This window comes from Hyla sarda, chromosome 1 (genome assembly GCF_029499605.1).
Source record: "Hyla sarda isolate aHylSar1 chromosome 1, aHylSar1.hap1, whole genome shotgun sequence".
In the NCBI taxonomy this organism is placed as follows: Eukaryota; Metazoa; Chordata; class Amphibia; order Anura; family Hylidae; genus Hyla; species Hyla sarda.
The window spans coordinates 50047198-50065329 of record NC_079189.1 but is presented as its reverse complement, the minus strand read 5'-3'; the positions used below and the strand labels follow the sequence as shown (position 1 = coordinate 50065329).

Sequence of the window (18132 nt, the reverse complement as noted above, 5' to 3'; positions counted from 1 at the left end):
TCCCCTCTCAGCTAGTCAATTGCTGAACACACAGGTCCTGCACCCAATGCAGGAGATGCCTGCTCAGATTTGGGGACTGGAAAGACTTGAACGGGAGATGCGGAGAACCAGGGCTAGGTAGGTATGTTTCTCTATTTTTATTAAGAAACAAAATAGAAAGTCTGGATAACCTTTTAACACCTCCTATGATATAACTTATTTTAGACAAGAATGGAAATTTTGAAACAATCTGGAACATTTTACACCATGACTCCTTCCTCTAAGCCATGTACCTTTTTTTGACACTTTTCAAACTATTACAAAAGAATATGTGGTAAAGGAACTTCTTAAATGGTCAAGTTAGGCTACACCAAACTGTATTTAATCCTTGCTGTTTGCAATGCCACCAATCTGATCCTCCATTTTTTTCTACATGGCTTCAGAGAAGACAGTCTCAAATATTCACCTCACTGTTCCAGTCAAAACCTTGGAAAGTCAATGACTGCAGAGCTGATCTGGATATACCGTATATACTCGAGTATAAGCCGAGTTTTTCAGCACGATTTTTCGTGCTGAAAGCACTCCCCTCTGCTTATACTAGAGTGAACTCTCTGCCCTCAGTGGTCTTCAACCTGCGGACCTCCAGATGTTTCAAAACTACAACTCCCAGCAAGCCCGGGCAGCCATCGGCTGTCCGGGCTTGCTGGGAGTTGTAGTTTTGAAACATCTGGAGGTCCGCAGGTTGAAGACCACTGCGGCCTTCGACATCATCCAGCCCCCCATCCCCACTTTAGTTCAGCCCCCCATTCTGATGACATGTGGTGATGATGAAGGGGATCACCCCCCGTGTGATGATGACAAGGGGATGATGAAGGGGGTGGGGGGTGGGATGATGACAAGGGGATGATGAAGGGGGTGTGGGATAATAAGGGGATGATGAAGGGGGGTGGGATAATGACAAGGGGATGATAAGGGGATGATGACAGGCTGTGATGATGAAGGGGGTGTGGGATGATAAGGGGATGATGAAGGGGGGGGTGTGGGATGATGACAGGGTGATGATGATGAGGTTGTTAATGACGGGGGTCTGGATGATGACAGGGGGGATGATGTATTTCCCACCCTAGGCTTATAGTCGAGTCAATAACTTTTCCTGGGTTTTTGGGGTGAAATTAGGGGCCTCGGCTTATATTCGGGTCGGCTTATACTCGAGTATATACGGTAAGTGCAGGTCATCACTAGAGCCAAGTAAACTAAAACAGGTAGGAAGACTGAAAACGCAGTGAAGGGCACAAAAAAGATTGAATTGCTTGGTTTGTCATTTTATCACAATCTCATGTAGTGGGAATATTTTTCCAATAAAAAAAAAATAATAATAATCTGTGTTTTGAAAACCTGTGCCTATTTTCGCACATATGTACGGTGTTAAGAGTATCATAATTCTACTTTAAACCACTCAAAGAATGAGCTATCACAAAATGTATTTTCATTGTTTACCTGGATGGTCTAAACTCTCTGGCTGCGGCTTGTAAAGTCTGCTAAAGAAAGCTTCAGGGTCCAGGGCAACAGCTGCCCCAACACAGCTCAATGCTAACGCCTTCACACTGACCCGCACCACTTTATCAGGAACCATTGCTAAAGAACACAAAATTACAAAAACGTTTAAAGAACTTTTCCAGAATGTTTAGGCGATTTCTCATTAGTGTGGTGCTTTATATCTTTCTTGCAGTGTTTTATTTGTTGTATACATTGGCCTACGCCATCGTCTCTGCTACGGTTGCCCACATCAACTTACTAATGCCTTGTATATGCCTATAAATAACTGCAGTCACTGACAGGTATTTTTTGAAAACTTTGAAGTGGGGGAGATTTATTAAAACCTGTGTAGAGAATGAGTGTTGCAGTTGTCTGGAGCAACCCGATTGCTGCTTTAATTTTTTTAAAAGGCCTCTGAAAAATGAAAGAAGCGATCTGATTGGTTGCTATGGGCAACTGGTCCCTCTGGACAAATTTTGATAAATCTCTCCCTCACACACACACACACACACACACACACACACACACACACACACACTGTGCATAAAACCACACTAATAGCTTCAAAAAAAGTGAAAAGTCTCTTTACTTCTCAGAAATGATAGCAGTGTTCTTACCCCCCTTCTGTCCAGTGAGCAGGAAGGAAGCAGATAATAGACGTACACAGTGAACAAGGGGTGCTGCATCATCATCAGTGTAGTGTCCAATGTCCCCCTTTATCCTGGAAGGCTAAAACAAGATAAGATAATCCAATAAATTATGATCATTGGGTATGGTGTAACTATATTCAGAGACACACATACGTAAAGGCACCTTGCTGTTTTTCTTTTTACCTTATTTTCCAGGTCTCCTGGCTCCACTGTTTCTTCCCTGGAGACAAAGCGATCAACGCTACTATCAGAGGACTGACGACTGTGGCCCATGGTTTTTAACAGGTGACTCTGGTTAAGACCTTTATAGATAAAGAAAGATTCAGAGAAAAAATGAGATTTCTGTACTCACTGTATTATCTCTTTCTCGTAGCCTTCATTGGGGGGCACCTATACTGATGGGTATATGCTCTTGCCACTATGAGGCACTGATACTAGGTAAAAAAGTCAGCTCCTCCCTGGCAGGATATACCCGCCCACTTGAAGTGAGGTAATCAGTTTTGTCACAAAGCAGTAGGAGAAGCCAATAAAGAAATACGTCCAAGGGACCCTAGAAAAGAATCCCGGATTTAAAAAAAACACAAGAACCGGTAAAGAGTATCCGGACAAAAAATGAAGAAATGGGTGGGTGCGCAAAATAGACTCACTACTGGAGGGGAAAACACCAGGGCAGTCGACATGGAAAACACAGGCACAGACTGTGTCAAGCTGCCTGATCACTGTACCCCCTGTGGAAGGGGGATTGCCAAGCATGCCAGGTACTGTAGGAGCCTGCAAACACTGCCTGTGGTGAAGCAAACACAGCCCTGCGGCATGGGTTAAAGAACTGTATGAACATAGCAACCCTAGGCTATTTTCTTTTTCATTCCTCACCATGCACTGATCACTAACCCTCAGTTCGCTAGTAAAATCCATTTTCAGAGACATAGTGATGAACATAGAATATCAGATACCAGATTATGTGTTGCCCATAGCAGTCTAAGAAGAAGTAAGAGAGAAAGAGCGAAAGAGAGACCAGCTGCAGAAAGAAAGAGGGACTGACGCAGACACTGCTGTTTCTAGTAAGTATTTTACTGTCTACAACCACAGAAGCAGCTGCATGGAGGACTTTATACAGCAGTAAGCAATGTTGCTGTGAATATAGCACTCTGTGCTGTGAGACCAAACACTAAGGTCCTTCAACACTACTGAATTTCTGCCAGCGAAATACAGCTGTGAAATTCCGCTTGCAGCTGAGTCCTATTGTTTTCACTGGCATATGGCTGCACTATTTACACTGTAAGAATTTGTAAAGTGGTGTAAAATTCTGCAGTGAAAATTCAAGTTCAGGACTCACAAAAGTAATTAACATGTTCCTGAATCTTAAATTGCTGCTGCGGACCTGTGCAGTAAAATCCCATTAAAAATCAATAGGACTCTGCTGCTAGAAGAATTCCGCAGGGGGATTTTGCCGGTGGAAATTCATAAGCGTCGACGGGCCCTTAGGGTTTATCTGCAGCAGTAAATCCACACTGTTCTGGAATCCATGCTTAGGGTAGCGTCACACGTAACGGATCCGCAGTGTATTTTACGCTGCAGATCTGCCGGTGACCCAACCCATTTTTTGCCTCCAGCTGTTGCCACCCCCCATTCCCCCACCTCACCCCTGGCCTGCTCGCAGAAGCAATCCGCCGCTACAAAGAGCCACACAGGGGGTACGAGAGTCACCGAGTCCACTCAGACATCGCGGAGCAGCCACAATCACTGAGTACATTGCACATGCGCAGTGCAATGTACATTGCGGCTGCTCTGTGATATCAGAGTGCACTCGCCAACTCGCAGGCCCTCTGTGTGGCTGCTCATAGCGGTGGATTGCCGCAACGAGCAGGCCAGGGGCGAGGTGGGGGAATGGGGGGTGGCAACAGCTGGAGGCACAAAATGGGTCGGGTCACCAGCAGATTTTCAGCGTAAAATACTTTTTTTTTTTTTTTAATCAACTGGTGCCAGAAAGTTAAACAGATTTGTAAATTACTTCTATTAAAATATCGTAATCCTTCCAGTACTTATTAGCTGCTGAATACTACAGTGAAAATTCTTTTCTGTTTGAAACACAGAACTGTCTGCTGAATCACGAGCACAGTGCTCTCTGCTGATATCTCTGTCCATTTTTAGGAACTGTCCAGGGTAAAAGGAAATCCCCATAGCAAACATATGCTGTTCTGGACAGTTCATAAAATGGACAGAGATGTCAGCAGGGAGCACTGTGCTTGTGATGTCAGCAGACAGTTCTGCGTTTCAAAAAGAAAATAATTTCCGCTGTAGTATTCAGCAGGTAATAAGTACAGGAAGGCCCGCATTGCACACATAACTGGCATCACTTTTCCAAATGAGGCTAAAGTACTACTCCTGTCCATCCAACCGCTTTCTCGGATGACGCCCTCAAAGAAGTTGGCTCATTTCTTGCTGATGGCGGCGAGGACGGTAATCCCGAGAAGGTGGAAGGAGACTTCTCTCTCCTCCTCCCCCCCCCCCCCCCCACCCCACAGTCTTAGAATGGTATGCGGAGGTACTCTTTGTTTGCAGCATGGTGGAGCTTATGGCAGACTCGAATAACAAAAACGACAAATTCATTTCAATCTGGCAACCCTGGCTGACTTTTGTAGACACCCCCTTGCTTAGGGCACATTAGGCTCACTGATTCTCTCCCCCCCCCCCCCTCACCATCACCCCCTTCCCTTATCACGATATCCCGTACTTCCACCTCACTCGGGCTGTCCCGTTCATGCGCCACCCCCCCGGGACTCTTACTACTTCATCTCTGGAGCGGCGTGATCTTGGACTGGCGGATCGGGATGGTCGGAGGTGCTCAGGTCAGTTCTTTTATCCTGTCCCTGATCCCTGTGTTTAATCCTTCTGGCTCTTCTCTTCATCCTTCCCTCTCCTTCCCTCTCTCTCTCTCTCTCTCCTTCCTGTACATCAGTCTTGGTTCATCACCACTCCCCTACCCTACACCCCCTCCCTTTTATCTTCTCTCACCCTGCCCCCTCCCCCCCCCCCCCTCATCTAATTTTTTTCTCCCCCTCCACTATCCCAAACTCCTTTGGGTTTTTTCCTTTTCTTATTTCTTTTGTTGTTATGTGTACTCCCTCATGCTGTATGGCCTTCATGCAGTCCAGAGTTTCTTGCGTTATCTACTTTGATGATGACCAATGTGAGGGTTACGTTCAGTTTGTTCCCGAAGTTCAGTTACGATATTATGGCTCGGTAACTACCACTTTATTGTGATAGGGCAGAGGTTGTTGACCTCCCCATTACTATTGCTGACCCATTTTGTTCCCTCTGGCCTGACTTGGCCTCAGGGTTTGTGTTTCATTTATTTTTCCCCGGAGTACCCCTTTGAAATCCAAGGCAATCTGCAGCAACTGTAAGCAACATCCCATTAACAGATGACACTTTAATGGCAGATTCCAACAGAATATTGAACATGTTCCAATTCTATATCAGACGTACCACTGCAGTACTTCCAAAGTGTGAACTAGACAGCAGAACTAATGGGAGGTTGCTGTTTGTGGAAATTCTGTGCAGAATATCTATAGTGTGAATGAGCCTTTACTAGTAGCAATGCCATTACTTTTAATCTAAAAAACCTAAATGATGCGAATGTACTATTCCTATATCTGACCCAGCTTTGGCCAAACTGGTATTAGTTGCTGAGATTAATCTACAAACTAAGGTAAACTTACCAAGAGATGGATTTCCAAAGTGATCTCCTGGTTCTCCCTGGTCAATAAGTGCCCCTTCATCTTCTTCATCCTGAAGCTGCCCTATCTGCATTCCAGAATACTGGTTCTCAGCACCATCAATCACCTGTAAGTAACAACATTCATATCATTAATGATCAGAATGCCATGTTCTGTAGCAGAGAATAAATGAAAGGGATGCTGCAATATATAGGGTTCAAATAGCACAATTGCACTTTTCATACCAGTCTCTCAAAAACTCAGAAATCCATAAATATCACCAAAAATTATAAGACATCATAGTGTTGGATATATCATTTAAGAGCCATTTAAGTGGTATATCTTCTCTATTAAAAGAGGAACATTAAATGCAACATTAGTTGGGGGGGGGAACAATGATGAGAGTATACATATGCAGTCAGGTCAATCCCTCCTACAAACCAATATGAAACACCAGGATGAGGACAGTGCTTTAATTAAATTACTTAATAAGGCTCCAAAAGTGAAAGCAATAGCCAGAGAGCTTGTTCACACTAAGGAATTCAGCAAAAAAAATGTCCTCACTGAATTCCTCTAGGGACCCACACCCTTCCTTCTCCATGATAAATAGAACAGAATTGATGTGGAATCTGTGCAATTTGCAGCAAGAATAAGTGTTTCATTATAATAAAGTCCCATTATATTAAAATTAAAGTGACACCACTTTTGCCCATATACTACTGCTTCCATTAAATAGAGGTTGTAATACAATAACCTATAACTTTTGTTATGTAAATGTGCCACACCATTGCATAACAATTTTTTTTTAATGGTTATTAGGTCCTTGGTGTACTGGGGGCGTTAAAGGAGTCGTCCAGTTCAAAAAGTTTCTGTGCCATCATCCCTGGGCTGCAGGAATATAAAACAACAAACCAGACTCACCTGCCGCTGCTCTCTCGGTTCCCCGGTATCACCGCTCCAGTCTTCCAGTACCATCTTCTTTGGTCAGCGTGTCAAAATGAGGCTCAGCTATTCACCGACCGCAGCATTGTCCTGCTTCGGCCGGCAATAGGCTGAGTAGCAGTGTGATGCATTGACCACTGGCACCAGGAAGAAGACGGTATCGGAGGTCTGGAGTGTCGTTACCAGAGCATTGTTTTAAAAGCCGGCAGCCCAGGGATGACAGTATAGAAACTTTCTGAACTAGACCACCCCTTTAATTTGGCGGCCAGAGTACTGCTGAGCTCACCCAGACCATTCCCATCCTCTCCTGTAGCCCCACCTGAACAACTTGCCTAATTTGCCACCCCAGCAGGGACGTGGAGCCATGGTTGATGCAGTAATATGACATTTCTGCCAAAACAACGATGATACAGCGCAAGAACACACATTAGCCTTGGCTCCACATCACTGCAGTCTCTTACATTTCTGCTTACTTAACAAAACCAGTACATCAGTAACCCCTTCTCCCCCCGCAAATGCCATCTGTAGTACTGTACATCTTCGCCCAACATAGTGCTAGCCTATGCACTGCCCTTTCACCAGCACCATGTCATGTCAACGCAATGCAGAGAGGAGCATGTACTGTGTTTTTTTGTGAAGTAAGGCAAAGAAAGTCCAGTTTGGTCACAGTCACGCCATTTTAACAGAGGTACCCCCTTGAACCAGGTGGCCCTGAAGTGGCAAGTAGGCTTGTGCTGTTTACCAACATTTATACTAACTAAATGACAATATTTGTAATTGTGCTGAGAAGCAATATATCAACTTATATAATGTTTTAATTTTTTTTTCTAAATTTATGTTATAAAGTTATGTTTCACAAGAAATCCTGACTGTATCATTAAAGACTGGTGTGAAAGTGACTATAGCAAGTTTGCAAGGCTCTAGGGCTCTAAAATAACTGCAAATTAAATTAAGCGTGCTTTGGCGGGAAAAACGTAAAAATAAGTAGGCACCCTCTATGATAAAGAAAAACAGATGCACTTCATAGTGGTTCCCAAAAATGGCTCTCTGTGCACCATGCATGGGTACCCTCCTAGGAGGTCATGCTCTCAGGTTGAGGTATGCTGACCTTTTCAAAACTACTGGCTGACAGTGAAAAGGAGAATGATGAATAGGTAGATGTATCCAACTCTGGGCCCTCCATGGAGGAACTCTGAGACATGTCAGGCCCTTCAGTAGAAGACCGGGATACCCCCTCTGCCCGCTGCACACTTACAATTTCCGAACTGTCCGAAGGGGTCACAGCAGAATCTGGACCTTCTGTGGTGGTCTGTGAGCTATCGCTCACTGGTGAGGAAGCCTGAGTGGTTCCCTCATTTAATTCCATGTTTGCATCAGACTGGACAGTGCTGATCTGACTTGAGCTCCGGCTTAACATGTCCTCCTCATCGCCTTCAGTCACCGTGCTGGCCATGTCAGAGCTGCTCAGGTCTACAGACTCCGACTGCAGTGTATGCTGTGACCGCGGCTGTTCTGTTATAATATCGTGAGTTGTTGAGTCTGGAGAAGAGGTAGCAGCTGCAGAAGATGCTCCCATGTCAGAAGATTCCTCGTTTTTAACACCAGCTGAAAATGAATAAAACAAAATATATTACGAAGTGCAACAAGTTAATACCATCTAACACTAAATTACTACTAGTCGCTTGCAAAAAGAAAAAAAAACAAACAACAAAAGAACATTCTAAAAATTGGCAGGTGTAGAACCCCACTAATTACATTTTGACGGCATATCCTAGCAATATAAGATTACCCTCTTAAAGGTGTTATGCAAAAAATACAACATCCACAGGCTAGGCGATAAATATTAGATTGGTGGGGGAGGATGGTGACCACTAGGTCACACACCAATAACAAGAATGCGGATCACGTGCTCCCCAGTTAATTGGAGAGGTAGCAAATATGCTTTGTTTTGGCTTCATTCACTTGCTATGTGTCTGACAAAAATAACTGAGCAATGTACTTTGCTATCTTCAGTAGTCACAGATTGAAGGAATTAAGCGATGGGCGAGCATGTATGCTGCTGTTACATTCACACCAGGGACAAGAGACCCCCATTTTTATGATAGGTGGTGGTCCCAGCGGTTGTACCCGCACTGACCACCTAACCTTTTGAACATTTTTATCTAAATCCTAAATGAGCTGTTTTTATTTTAAAAAAGGATGAAATGGAATACCCAAAGGTTTGCATTTGTAATACACAGAAGTCATCTCCAGTTCTGACCATTTAACCCCTTAGGGGATGCAGTCAGTAGCAACAGCCTCATCTCAGAAGATTGACAGATGGAGGGGACTTCTTCTGTCTCAGCAATTCTTCCATAGCAGCAAATGCCCCCAGGTTTGCCACAGGCATCTGCCCAATAGAGCATGCCTAAATTGCATGTCAGTGCAACAGGCAAATATATTGTGAATACTAAGGTAGTTAAAATCATTGTGAAATTAATTTAAAGTTAAATAAAATAAAAAAAATAAAAAAAGCCTTGTAAGGGTGCATTCACATTTCATTTTCACTCTCTGGCAGCCAGATCCGGCGGCAGAATTTCAAAACTGACCATGGGTATATTCTCTTGCCACTAGGAGGCTGACACTAAGGAACAAAGAAGTCGGCTCCTCCTTGGCAGGCTATAACCGCCCATTGACAATGAGCTAATCAGTTTAGTCACAAAGCAGTAGGAGGAGCCCACAATGTCCGAAGGAACCCCGAACAAAAAGAAAACAGAGAAACCCTGCCAACAGGCAACATGAAAAAAAAACTGGAAAACACCAGAATAAATTGGGAGGGAGCTGTGTCGCCCAATGAAGACTAAGAGAAAGGGATTTTTGAGGTAAATAATAAAACAACCACTTTTCTCTGTCACTTAATTGGGGGACACAGACCATTTGATGTCCCAAAGAAGTCCCTAGTGTGGGAGAAGAAAAAGGTAACGGTGAAACAGAAGGCTGAGCCACCGATGCCGGCAACACCTATCCGCCAATGCATAGGTATGCACCCTATAGAAACTGACTGGGACAGGGAGTCTTCCCTTCAGAACGGTATGCCTCTGAGATGGCAGATTGGATACACCAGGAGATGGTCGCCTTAGATGCCTAAAAGGCCCTGATGTAGTCCCTCCGGGATGACAAACAGAGAATTAGACTTATGGAATGACAAGGTAACAGAGAGGTACGTGCGAACAGCCTGCCCCACGTCCAAGTAGTGAGAGGAATGCTCCTGCAAGTGAGAAGGAGTTGGACAAAAAGACGGAAGAACAATGTCCTCGTTAAAGTGGAAGGGGGATACCACCTTCGGAAGAAAGGATGGGATCGGACAGAGAACTACCTTATCCTGATGGAGAACAAGAAAGGGAGGATGGTAAGAGATCGCCGCAAGCTCCGAAACATGACGGATAGAGGTGATGGCGACCAAGAAGGCTCCCTTTCAGAAGAGAAGGGTGAGGAAAACCCCCCTGAGGGGTTCAAAAGGAGAACCCTGTAAGTCCAAGAATGGGAACTAGAAGTGAGAGGCCTCTGAAAAAGAAGAGCTAGAGCAGATACTTGGCCTTTGAGGGAACTCTGTGCCAAGCGGGACTCTAAGCTGGACTAAAGGAAGGCCAGGAGAGTCGGAAGAGAGAATTGCATGGAAGGAAGCCCACAATCCTAAAACCAATAGCTATATAGTAGGTACGAGAAGATGACAGCTTACGTGTGCAGATCATGGCACTAATAACATGATCCAAGAGCCCTCAAGACCACAGACTCAAGAACCACGCCATCAAACGAAGTGGACGAGAATCTGGGTGGCAAAGAGGGCCTTGTAAAAAAAGGTCTGGGCATTCTGGGTGGCGCATGGAAGCATCCGCGACCGGATGCACCACCTTCGCGTACCATGCACCCTGGGGCCAGTCCGTGGACACCAAAATGCCCAGCACGCCTTCCGACTTGGTCTTGCGCAGGACGCAGGGAAGGAGGGAAAGTGGAGGAAACAGGTAGGGGGGAGAAAAGCTCCCCCACGGGACCATTATGCCATGGCGAGAGGAACCCTGGAACTGGGGATGAAGCTGGGAACTTGACAGTTCCACCAGGATGCCATCAGGTCCTCGTCCGGGGTCCTCCAGTGCCGGCTAATGTCAGCGAACTCCTCAGCGTGGAGGAAGTCCTCCTTCCAGTTGTCCAAACACGGAATGTGGACTGCCGACAGAACGAGGACTTGCATTCAGCCCAGGAGAGAATACCGGGCACCTCTGCCATCGCAGCCTTGCTGCCATCGGATCCTCCCTCTCTGATGATTAATGTACACCACAGTCATGGCGTTGTCCATCTGGATTCGGACCAGAAGGGTGCAAAGGAGAGGCTGCCAAAGGAGCAGACAAAAGGAAGATGGCTCAGAGTTCCCCAGCCAAGCAGGCTTGCATTTGTCATCAGGACCTGCTAGTGGACTGGCAGGAAGGAACGCCCGAGAAGAACGAGGGGAGACTGGAGCCACCAAAGGAGAGAGAGCGGCGAACCTGCTGGGAGAGATGGACCCTGCTATGTAGTGATAGGGGTGATCAATCCCAAAGGGATAGAATGGCCAACTGAAGGAGGCAGCAGTGAAACTGTGTGAAAGGGATTGCTTCAATGGCCGCCACCATCCTCGCCAGCACCTGCATGCAAAAGCAGACAGAGACCGGTTGTCCCTGGGCAGAGACACCTTGGCAGAGACTGTATTGAACTGGAGGCCAAGAAACTTCAGGGATTGGGACAGTGTTGACAATCCAGCCAAAGCTAGACAGAGAATCGAGGGTGATCTAAACACACTCCCAATTCTGCATGGGCGAGGGAGCTTTGACAAGAAGGTCCTCCAAATAAGGGAGGATGGTCAACCCCCTGGAATGCAGGACCACCACAACCGCCGCCAAGACCTTCGTGAACACACGAGGAGCTGTGGCAAGCCCAAAAGGGGATGGCCACGAACTGGAAATGTCGCTCTGAAATGGCAAAGCTGAGAAACCGGTGATGAGCGGGAAAAATGGGTACATGCAAGTACGCATCCTGGATATCTACTGAAGAAAGGAACTCTCCCGTGTCCATGGAGGCAATGACTGACCTCAGGGTCTCCATCCGAATGAGTCTCAAACCGAGGTGACGGTTGAGCCGTTTGAGATCGAGGAGGGGATGAACAGACCAACCCTTTTTCGGAATAAAAAGGTTGGAATAAAACCCGAAAAACGTTTCTGTGGAGGAACCGTAACAACGACCCCCTGCAGCAGAAGAGAATGCAGGGTGGAACGAAAGCACGATTGGGAGAGCGCGAGGGGCGGGAGTGAAAGAAACTGTCTCGAGGCATAAAAGACCACTATTTTGTAGCCCCGCGATAACACCTCCCGAACTCAGGCATGGTCTACGTGAGAGAGTCGCATGTCCTGAAAAAGAAGAAAGCAGACCACCCACCCGACAAGGTGTCGGGGGGGGGGGGGGGGTCGTCCCTTCATGCTGAAGTCTGCTTTTATTGGCTTGGAGGTGAAACAGCCAGAGTTAGGACTGGACTTTTAGGAGGGCCGAGACTTGAAAGACTGAGCCTTCTTGGTCTGAGACGTCTGGACCTTGTTCGTGCGGCCCAAGGGACGAAAGTAGTGAGGGGAAGAAGACTTACGATGAGACTCAGAACCCCGAGTCCGATTTGGAGGCAGGAGTGAGCTCTTGCCACCAGTGGCCTCTGAGATTATCTCATCGAGGCACTTACCAAACAGGCATTCTCTCAGGAAGGGAAGATGAATTAGGGACTGTTTGGAAGCGGGATCCACATAGGTCTTTAGCCAGAGGACACGCCAGATGGCGACCAAATTAGCAGAAGCTGTAGTGGACCACTTGGCCGCCACCAGAGAGCCGCACTTGCCAGAGAGAGGGTGATGGTCTTAAGACAGGCGGGACACCATAGGATCCACAGCAAGGGATGTGGTCCACTTGGATACCCGATCCTGAAGAAACTGGAAGAGGGTTTGCATTCTTTTAGAGGTATGGAAACGCTTCTCCAGTTGTTTCCAAGCCGTACCTGGGAGCTCATCAAACTCTGCATGGGAGCTAAACACCTTTGGAGGTTGATGAGAGCGGCGGAATGAAACGGCCACACGAAGCGGACCCACGCACTGGTAACTCTGAAGAAGAACAGGAAGAGAAAACCCCAGACCGCTTACGGGTGGATCACAAACTAACTCGGATAGAGGAGTCCCCCAACTCCGTCCGGGGGGGGGGGGGGGGGGGAGGCAGCAGAGCAGAACGCTCCAGGGCAGATACCTTTGCCTGGGAGATCCGCACCAGATCACCAACAGTCTGGGAAAGTGAAGAGACCCAAGCCAGGGCAGGATCAACAGGCGTGCATGGCGGCCTTTAAGTGCCGTGCTGAGCCAGCAAGATTGTACAGCCAGCGCAGCTAACACAGGTCCGGGACAAGCAGCGAAAAAAGCGCATGGCACTCAGGAGAGAAAGAATGAGAGCCAGGGACTGACCCGCAGCCGCCCCTGAAACTAAATGCTGCACTGAGCTGACTACTGTAAGTTTATTTTATTTTTATTTATCAACTAGTGCCAGAAAGTTACACAGATTTGTAAATTACTTCTATTTAAAAATTGTAATCCTTTTAGTACTTAGCAGTCGCTGTATGATCTAGAGGAAGTTCTTTTCTTTTAGACTTTTCTTTCTTACCACAGTGCTCTCTGCTGACACCTCTGTCAGTGTCAGGAACTGTCCAGAGCAGGAGAGGTTTGTTATAGGGATTTGCTCCTGCTCTGAACAGTTCCTGACATGGACAGAAGTGTCAGCAGAGAGCACTGTGGTCAGACAAAAAAGAAATTCAAAAAGAAAAGAATTTCATGTGGGGCATACAGCAGCTGATAAGTACTGGAAGGATTAAGATTTTAAAAAGAAGTAATTTACAAGTCTGTTTAACTTTCGGCATTAGTTGATTAAAAAGAAAAAAAAATTCCACCAAAGTACCCCTTTAAAGCCCCACTGTATCAACCTGGCCAAGAGCAAGGTGAGCAGGGGCTAGTGGGGGGGCCCGGACCCAAGGCACACTGCCCAGGTGCTGGCTGGAGGAGACAATGACACAGATAGGTCAGTGTCGTGCCCCTTAATCTCATGTGGGTAGACAGGGGAGGCTTAAGAGCCATGGGTGGTATTCCTGTCTCCCGAAACCTGTAAAAATAAAAAAGTTAATAAAACCTAACTAAACATACAAACTAGAAAAAAAGAAAAAGACCAAGGTCTGGAAAGCTCTAGATCTGTGTCTGCCTCCTGCTGACACTAAGCTAAAACTGAGTAACTCAGTGTCATATAGCCTGCCGAGGAGGAGCCGATATATTTGTTCCTTAGTGTCAGCCTCCTAGTGGCAAGAGCATATACCCATTTCAATAAGCAAACTGGAAAAGGCTAGTATCATTTTCAGTCTGTATTCGTTTCCCCACACCCCCAATGAAGCAAAAGAAACAAATGGTTTTCAGGTTGGGGGGGGACGAATACAGACTGAAAATGTTACTAGCCTTTTCCAGTTTGCTCATTGAAATGAATTGGGTACCACACAGGTATGACAGAAGGTGGTTTTTCAGATTTTCCTGCCAGATCTGGCTAACAAAAAAACAAAAAAAATAAATAAATAAATAAAATGGTGCCAAAAAATACAACTTGTCCTGTAAAGCTCTCATGCAAGGAAAAATAAAAGTTAGAATGTTGAAATGAAAAAATAGACAAAATAAAAAATGCTTGGTCTGAAGGATCAAAATAGGCCAGTCCTTAAAGGCAATGTGTCACCTATATTTCACCTTCTCTCAGCTCTGCTCGCCCACCGAGTTCAGTCAGCGGGCAAAGTTGAGAAAAGAAGCCCCGGCCCGCCCCGGGTTCCACTCTCAAGGGGGGTGCCAGGGGCGGACTGACCCGCCGCCGCAAACACTGAGGATCTGGGACACTCGTCCCAGATCCCCAGCAGACAGCGCTACATTCTCCTGTATGCGCGATACACGCACATACAGGAGAAGGCGTCCCCTCTGTGTGAGCCGCATCTGCAGCTACAAAGAGGAGACGTGACCTCCGCCCCCACCCAGCACGCAGTACAGGCGCCGGTGACGTCACTCATCGGCGCCTGTACTGTGGAGGGGTGAAGACACGGGCCCTGCAGCTGAGGAGATCGCTGCATGGGATATCAGGTGAGCATTTTTTTTTTTTTAACCCTGCCTATACCTACAGGGAAGGGAGGGAGAGGGGGGGTGCTCTGCATATACCTATGGGAAAGGGAGGGAGAGGGGGGTGCTCTGCATATACCTATGGGAAAGGGAGGGAGAGGGGGGGTGCTCTGCATATACCTATGGGAAAGGGAGGGAGAGGGGGGTGCTCTGCATATACCTATGGGAAATGGAGGAAGAGGGGGGTGCTCTGCATATACCTAAGGGAAAGGGAGGGAGAGGGGGGGTTGCTCTGCATATACCTAAGGGAAAGGGAGGGAGAGGGGGGTGCTCTGCATATACCTATGGGAAAGGGAGGGAGAGGGGGGTGCTCTGCATTTACCTATGGGAAAAGGAGGGAGAGGGGGGTGCTCTGCATATACCTATGGGAAAGGGAGGGAGAGGGGGGTGCTCTGCATATACCTATGGGAAAGGGAGGGAGAGGGGGTGCTCTGCATATACCTATGGGAAAGGGAGGGAGAGGGGTGGGGTGCTCTGCATATACCTATGGGAAAGGGAGGGAGAGGGGTGGGGTGCTCTGCATATACCTATGGGAAAGGGAGGGGGGGTAGCCCTGCATAAACCTATGGGGAAGAGAGGGGGGTGTAGCTCTGCATATACCTATGGGAAAGAGGGTGGGGTGTAGCTCTGCATATACCTATGGGGAAGAGGGGGGGGTGTAGCTCTGCATATACCTATGGGGAAGAGGGGGGGTGTAGCTCCACATATACATATGGGAAAGAGGGGGGTGCAGCTCTGCATATACCTATGGGAAAGAGAGGGGTAGCTCTGCATATACCTATGGCAAAGAGGGGGGGGGGTAACCCTGCATATACCTATGGGAAAGATGGGGTAGTAGCTCTGCATATACCTATGGGAAAGAGGGGGGGGGGGAGTTTAACTCTGCATATACCTATGGGAAAGAGGGGGGTAGGTCTGCATATACCTATGGGAAAGAGGGGGTGGGGGTGTAGCTCTGCATATACCTATGGGAAAGAGGGGGGGTGTAACTCTGCATATACCTATGGGAAAGAGGGGGGCGGGAGTAACTCTGCATATACCTATGGGAAAGAGGGGGTTACCTGGCTACCTACCTACCTGCCCTTTTACTGTGCAGGACACCAAAGAGGGCATTATTACAGTTTGTGGGCCTATAGATGGGAAGATTGTGTAGAGGAGGGGAGGGCACTGAAAAAATGCAGAGTCTGACATTTTTCCTGCAGATGTTAAGAGATCCACATGGCGGTCTTATCCGGACGGAGAAGAAAAGGTAAGAGCACACCGCTGATCAGAAAATACGTAATTGTGAGTCCCAAAATGTAACTAATCACTTATATGGTATACACATCCTGTGTGCAGCTGATATCTACAGCCATGTAGTACTGTATATAATCACTTTTATTGTATACAGATTTTTTATAGTATACTGGTCTGTGTATAGTGGTTTTATTCAGTACATTATGGCGGTATTATCCAGTTATTGTGTGGTGGTATATATTTGCTCCTTGTAAAATAGTATTATTGGTCATGGAAAATTACCTACGTTAAAGTGTTTCTTACATATATAAATTTAATTTATTGTGTGTGGGATTTGGGTGGAATAGGAGCGTGGCAGAAGATTGACGAGCTGCAGAGCCTAGCAGGGTCCCTTGCCTTTTTTTGGTCCGGGGGCCCCGAGTGTTGTCAGGGGGGGGTGTGTAATTAAAGGGGGGGGGCTGCCAAACAAAGGATCCGCCCCGGGTGCCAAATGCTCTAGGTACGCCCCTGCTCCCACTTTATTAGGTCTTTTTGGGATTTAGACCAATCCAGTTAACCTCAGGTTAGAATACCTGAGTAAGCTACACATACCCAATTTTTCCAATTACTCATATAAAATTTAGATTGTAAAAAGGGAATTCTTTAATAATATGGTTAGCATAAAAAAAAATTTAAACAATAGGTCATTTTGTGATGACACATTTCCTTTAACCCCTTAAGGACATGGCCCATTTTGTCCTTGAAGACACAGGAAATATTCATTTTTGTTTCTTTCCTTTTCCTTCTCACCTAACACAAACAACTTTTTTATTTTTTGCATCTACAGACCCATATTAGGGTGTAATGACACCTTTCATGTTACTATAAAATGTACGGTGCAACTAAATATTTATGGTGGGAAATGAAAAAAATAATAATAATTTGAGTTTTGGTTTTTACACAGTGCACTTTATGGTGAAACTGGTATGTTCTCTTTATTCTGTGGGTCAATACCATAAAAAGGATACCCATCTTTACAGGCATTATTATTATTATTGCCCTATTTAAAAAAATAAATAAAAAAACTTTTCAAACAAAATTATTATGTTTAAAATTGTCCTATTCTGATCACCTATAACTATCATTTTTCTGTATATGGGGCTATATCAGGGCGTATTTTTTGTGCTGTGGTCTGTAGTTCTTATCAGTATTATTTTTGCATATATGTGACTATTTATTGCAATTTTTTGATTGCATTTACTGTTCAGTGCTATGCATAGGCACAGCACTGATCAGTTTATTCAGCAAAAAGATCATCACTGCAGATGGCCGGAAGCAGGTAAGAGAAACTCTGGAGGCCATCTTGATTCATCAGACACCCGCAATTGCACTGCAGGTGGTCTGATAAATCCCCCCCCCCCCCAAGCCCTGCAGATGCTTCAGATGCTGTCATCAGTGTTGATCACAGTATTTGAGGGGTTAATGGCAGGCCTCAGCAGGATCATTGATGTCCGCCATTATCAGTTAGCTCACATGCTATATAGCGAGCAAGGCTCCTGTGCTCGCTTCATAGCTGCGCCATAAATGTACGGCCCTGGTGGCGAAGTTAATTACTGCATGCTCTTATGGTATTACAAATGAGTTTTGTTGGACAAAATAAACACTTCCTTTACCTCCTTTCCATTATTGCATTAAAACAAAAGAGCACATACTTGCATCCCTCACTCTCCCACACAGCGAGGGAGGTAAGTATGTGCTCTTTAACCCCTTAAGGACGCAGGACGTAAATGTACGTCCTGGTGAGGTGGTACTTAACGCACCAGGACGTACATTTACGTCCTAAGCATAACCGCGGGCATCGGA

The 18132-nt window shown here is 46.2% G+C and overlaps 1 protein-coding gene across 2 annotated transcripts in view; it reads right to left on the bottom strand.

The window, feature by feature from the left end:
• Positions 1–18132, bottom strand: part of HTT (huntingtin) — a 270836-nt gene that overhangs the window by 181625 nt on the left and 71079 nt on the right. For both annotated transcript variants that reach the window (XM_056555022.1, XM_056555023.1), the window contains 5 exons: positions 8082–8431; positions 5888–6011; positions 2349–2467; positions 2133–2244; positions 1477–1614 (listed from right to left, as the gene is read on the bottom strand). In XM_056555022.1, coding sequence (XP_056410997.1) covers positions 1477–1614; positions 2133–2244; positions 2349–2467; positions 5888–6011; positions 8082–8431 — 843 coding nt within the window. The remainder of the gene's footprint in view (positions 1–1476; positions 1615–2132; positions 2245–2348; positions 2468–5887; positions 6012–8081; positions 8432–18132) is intronic.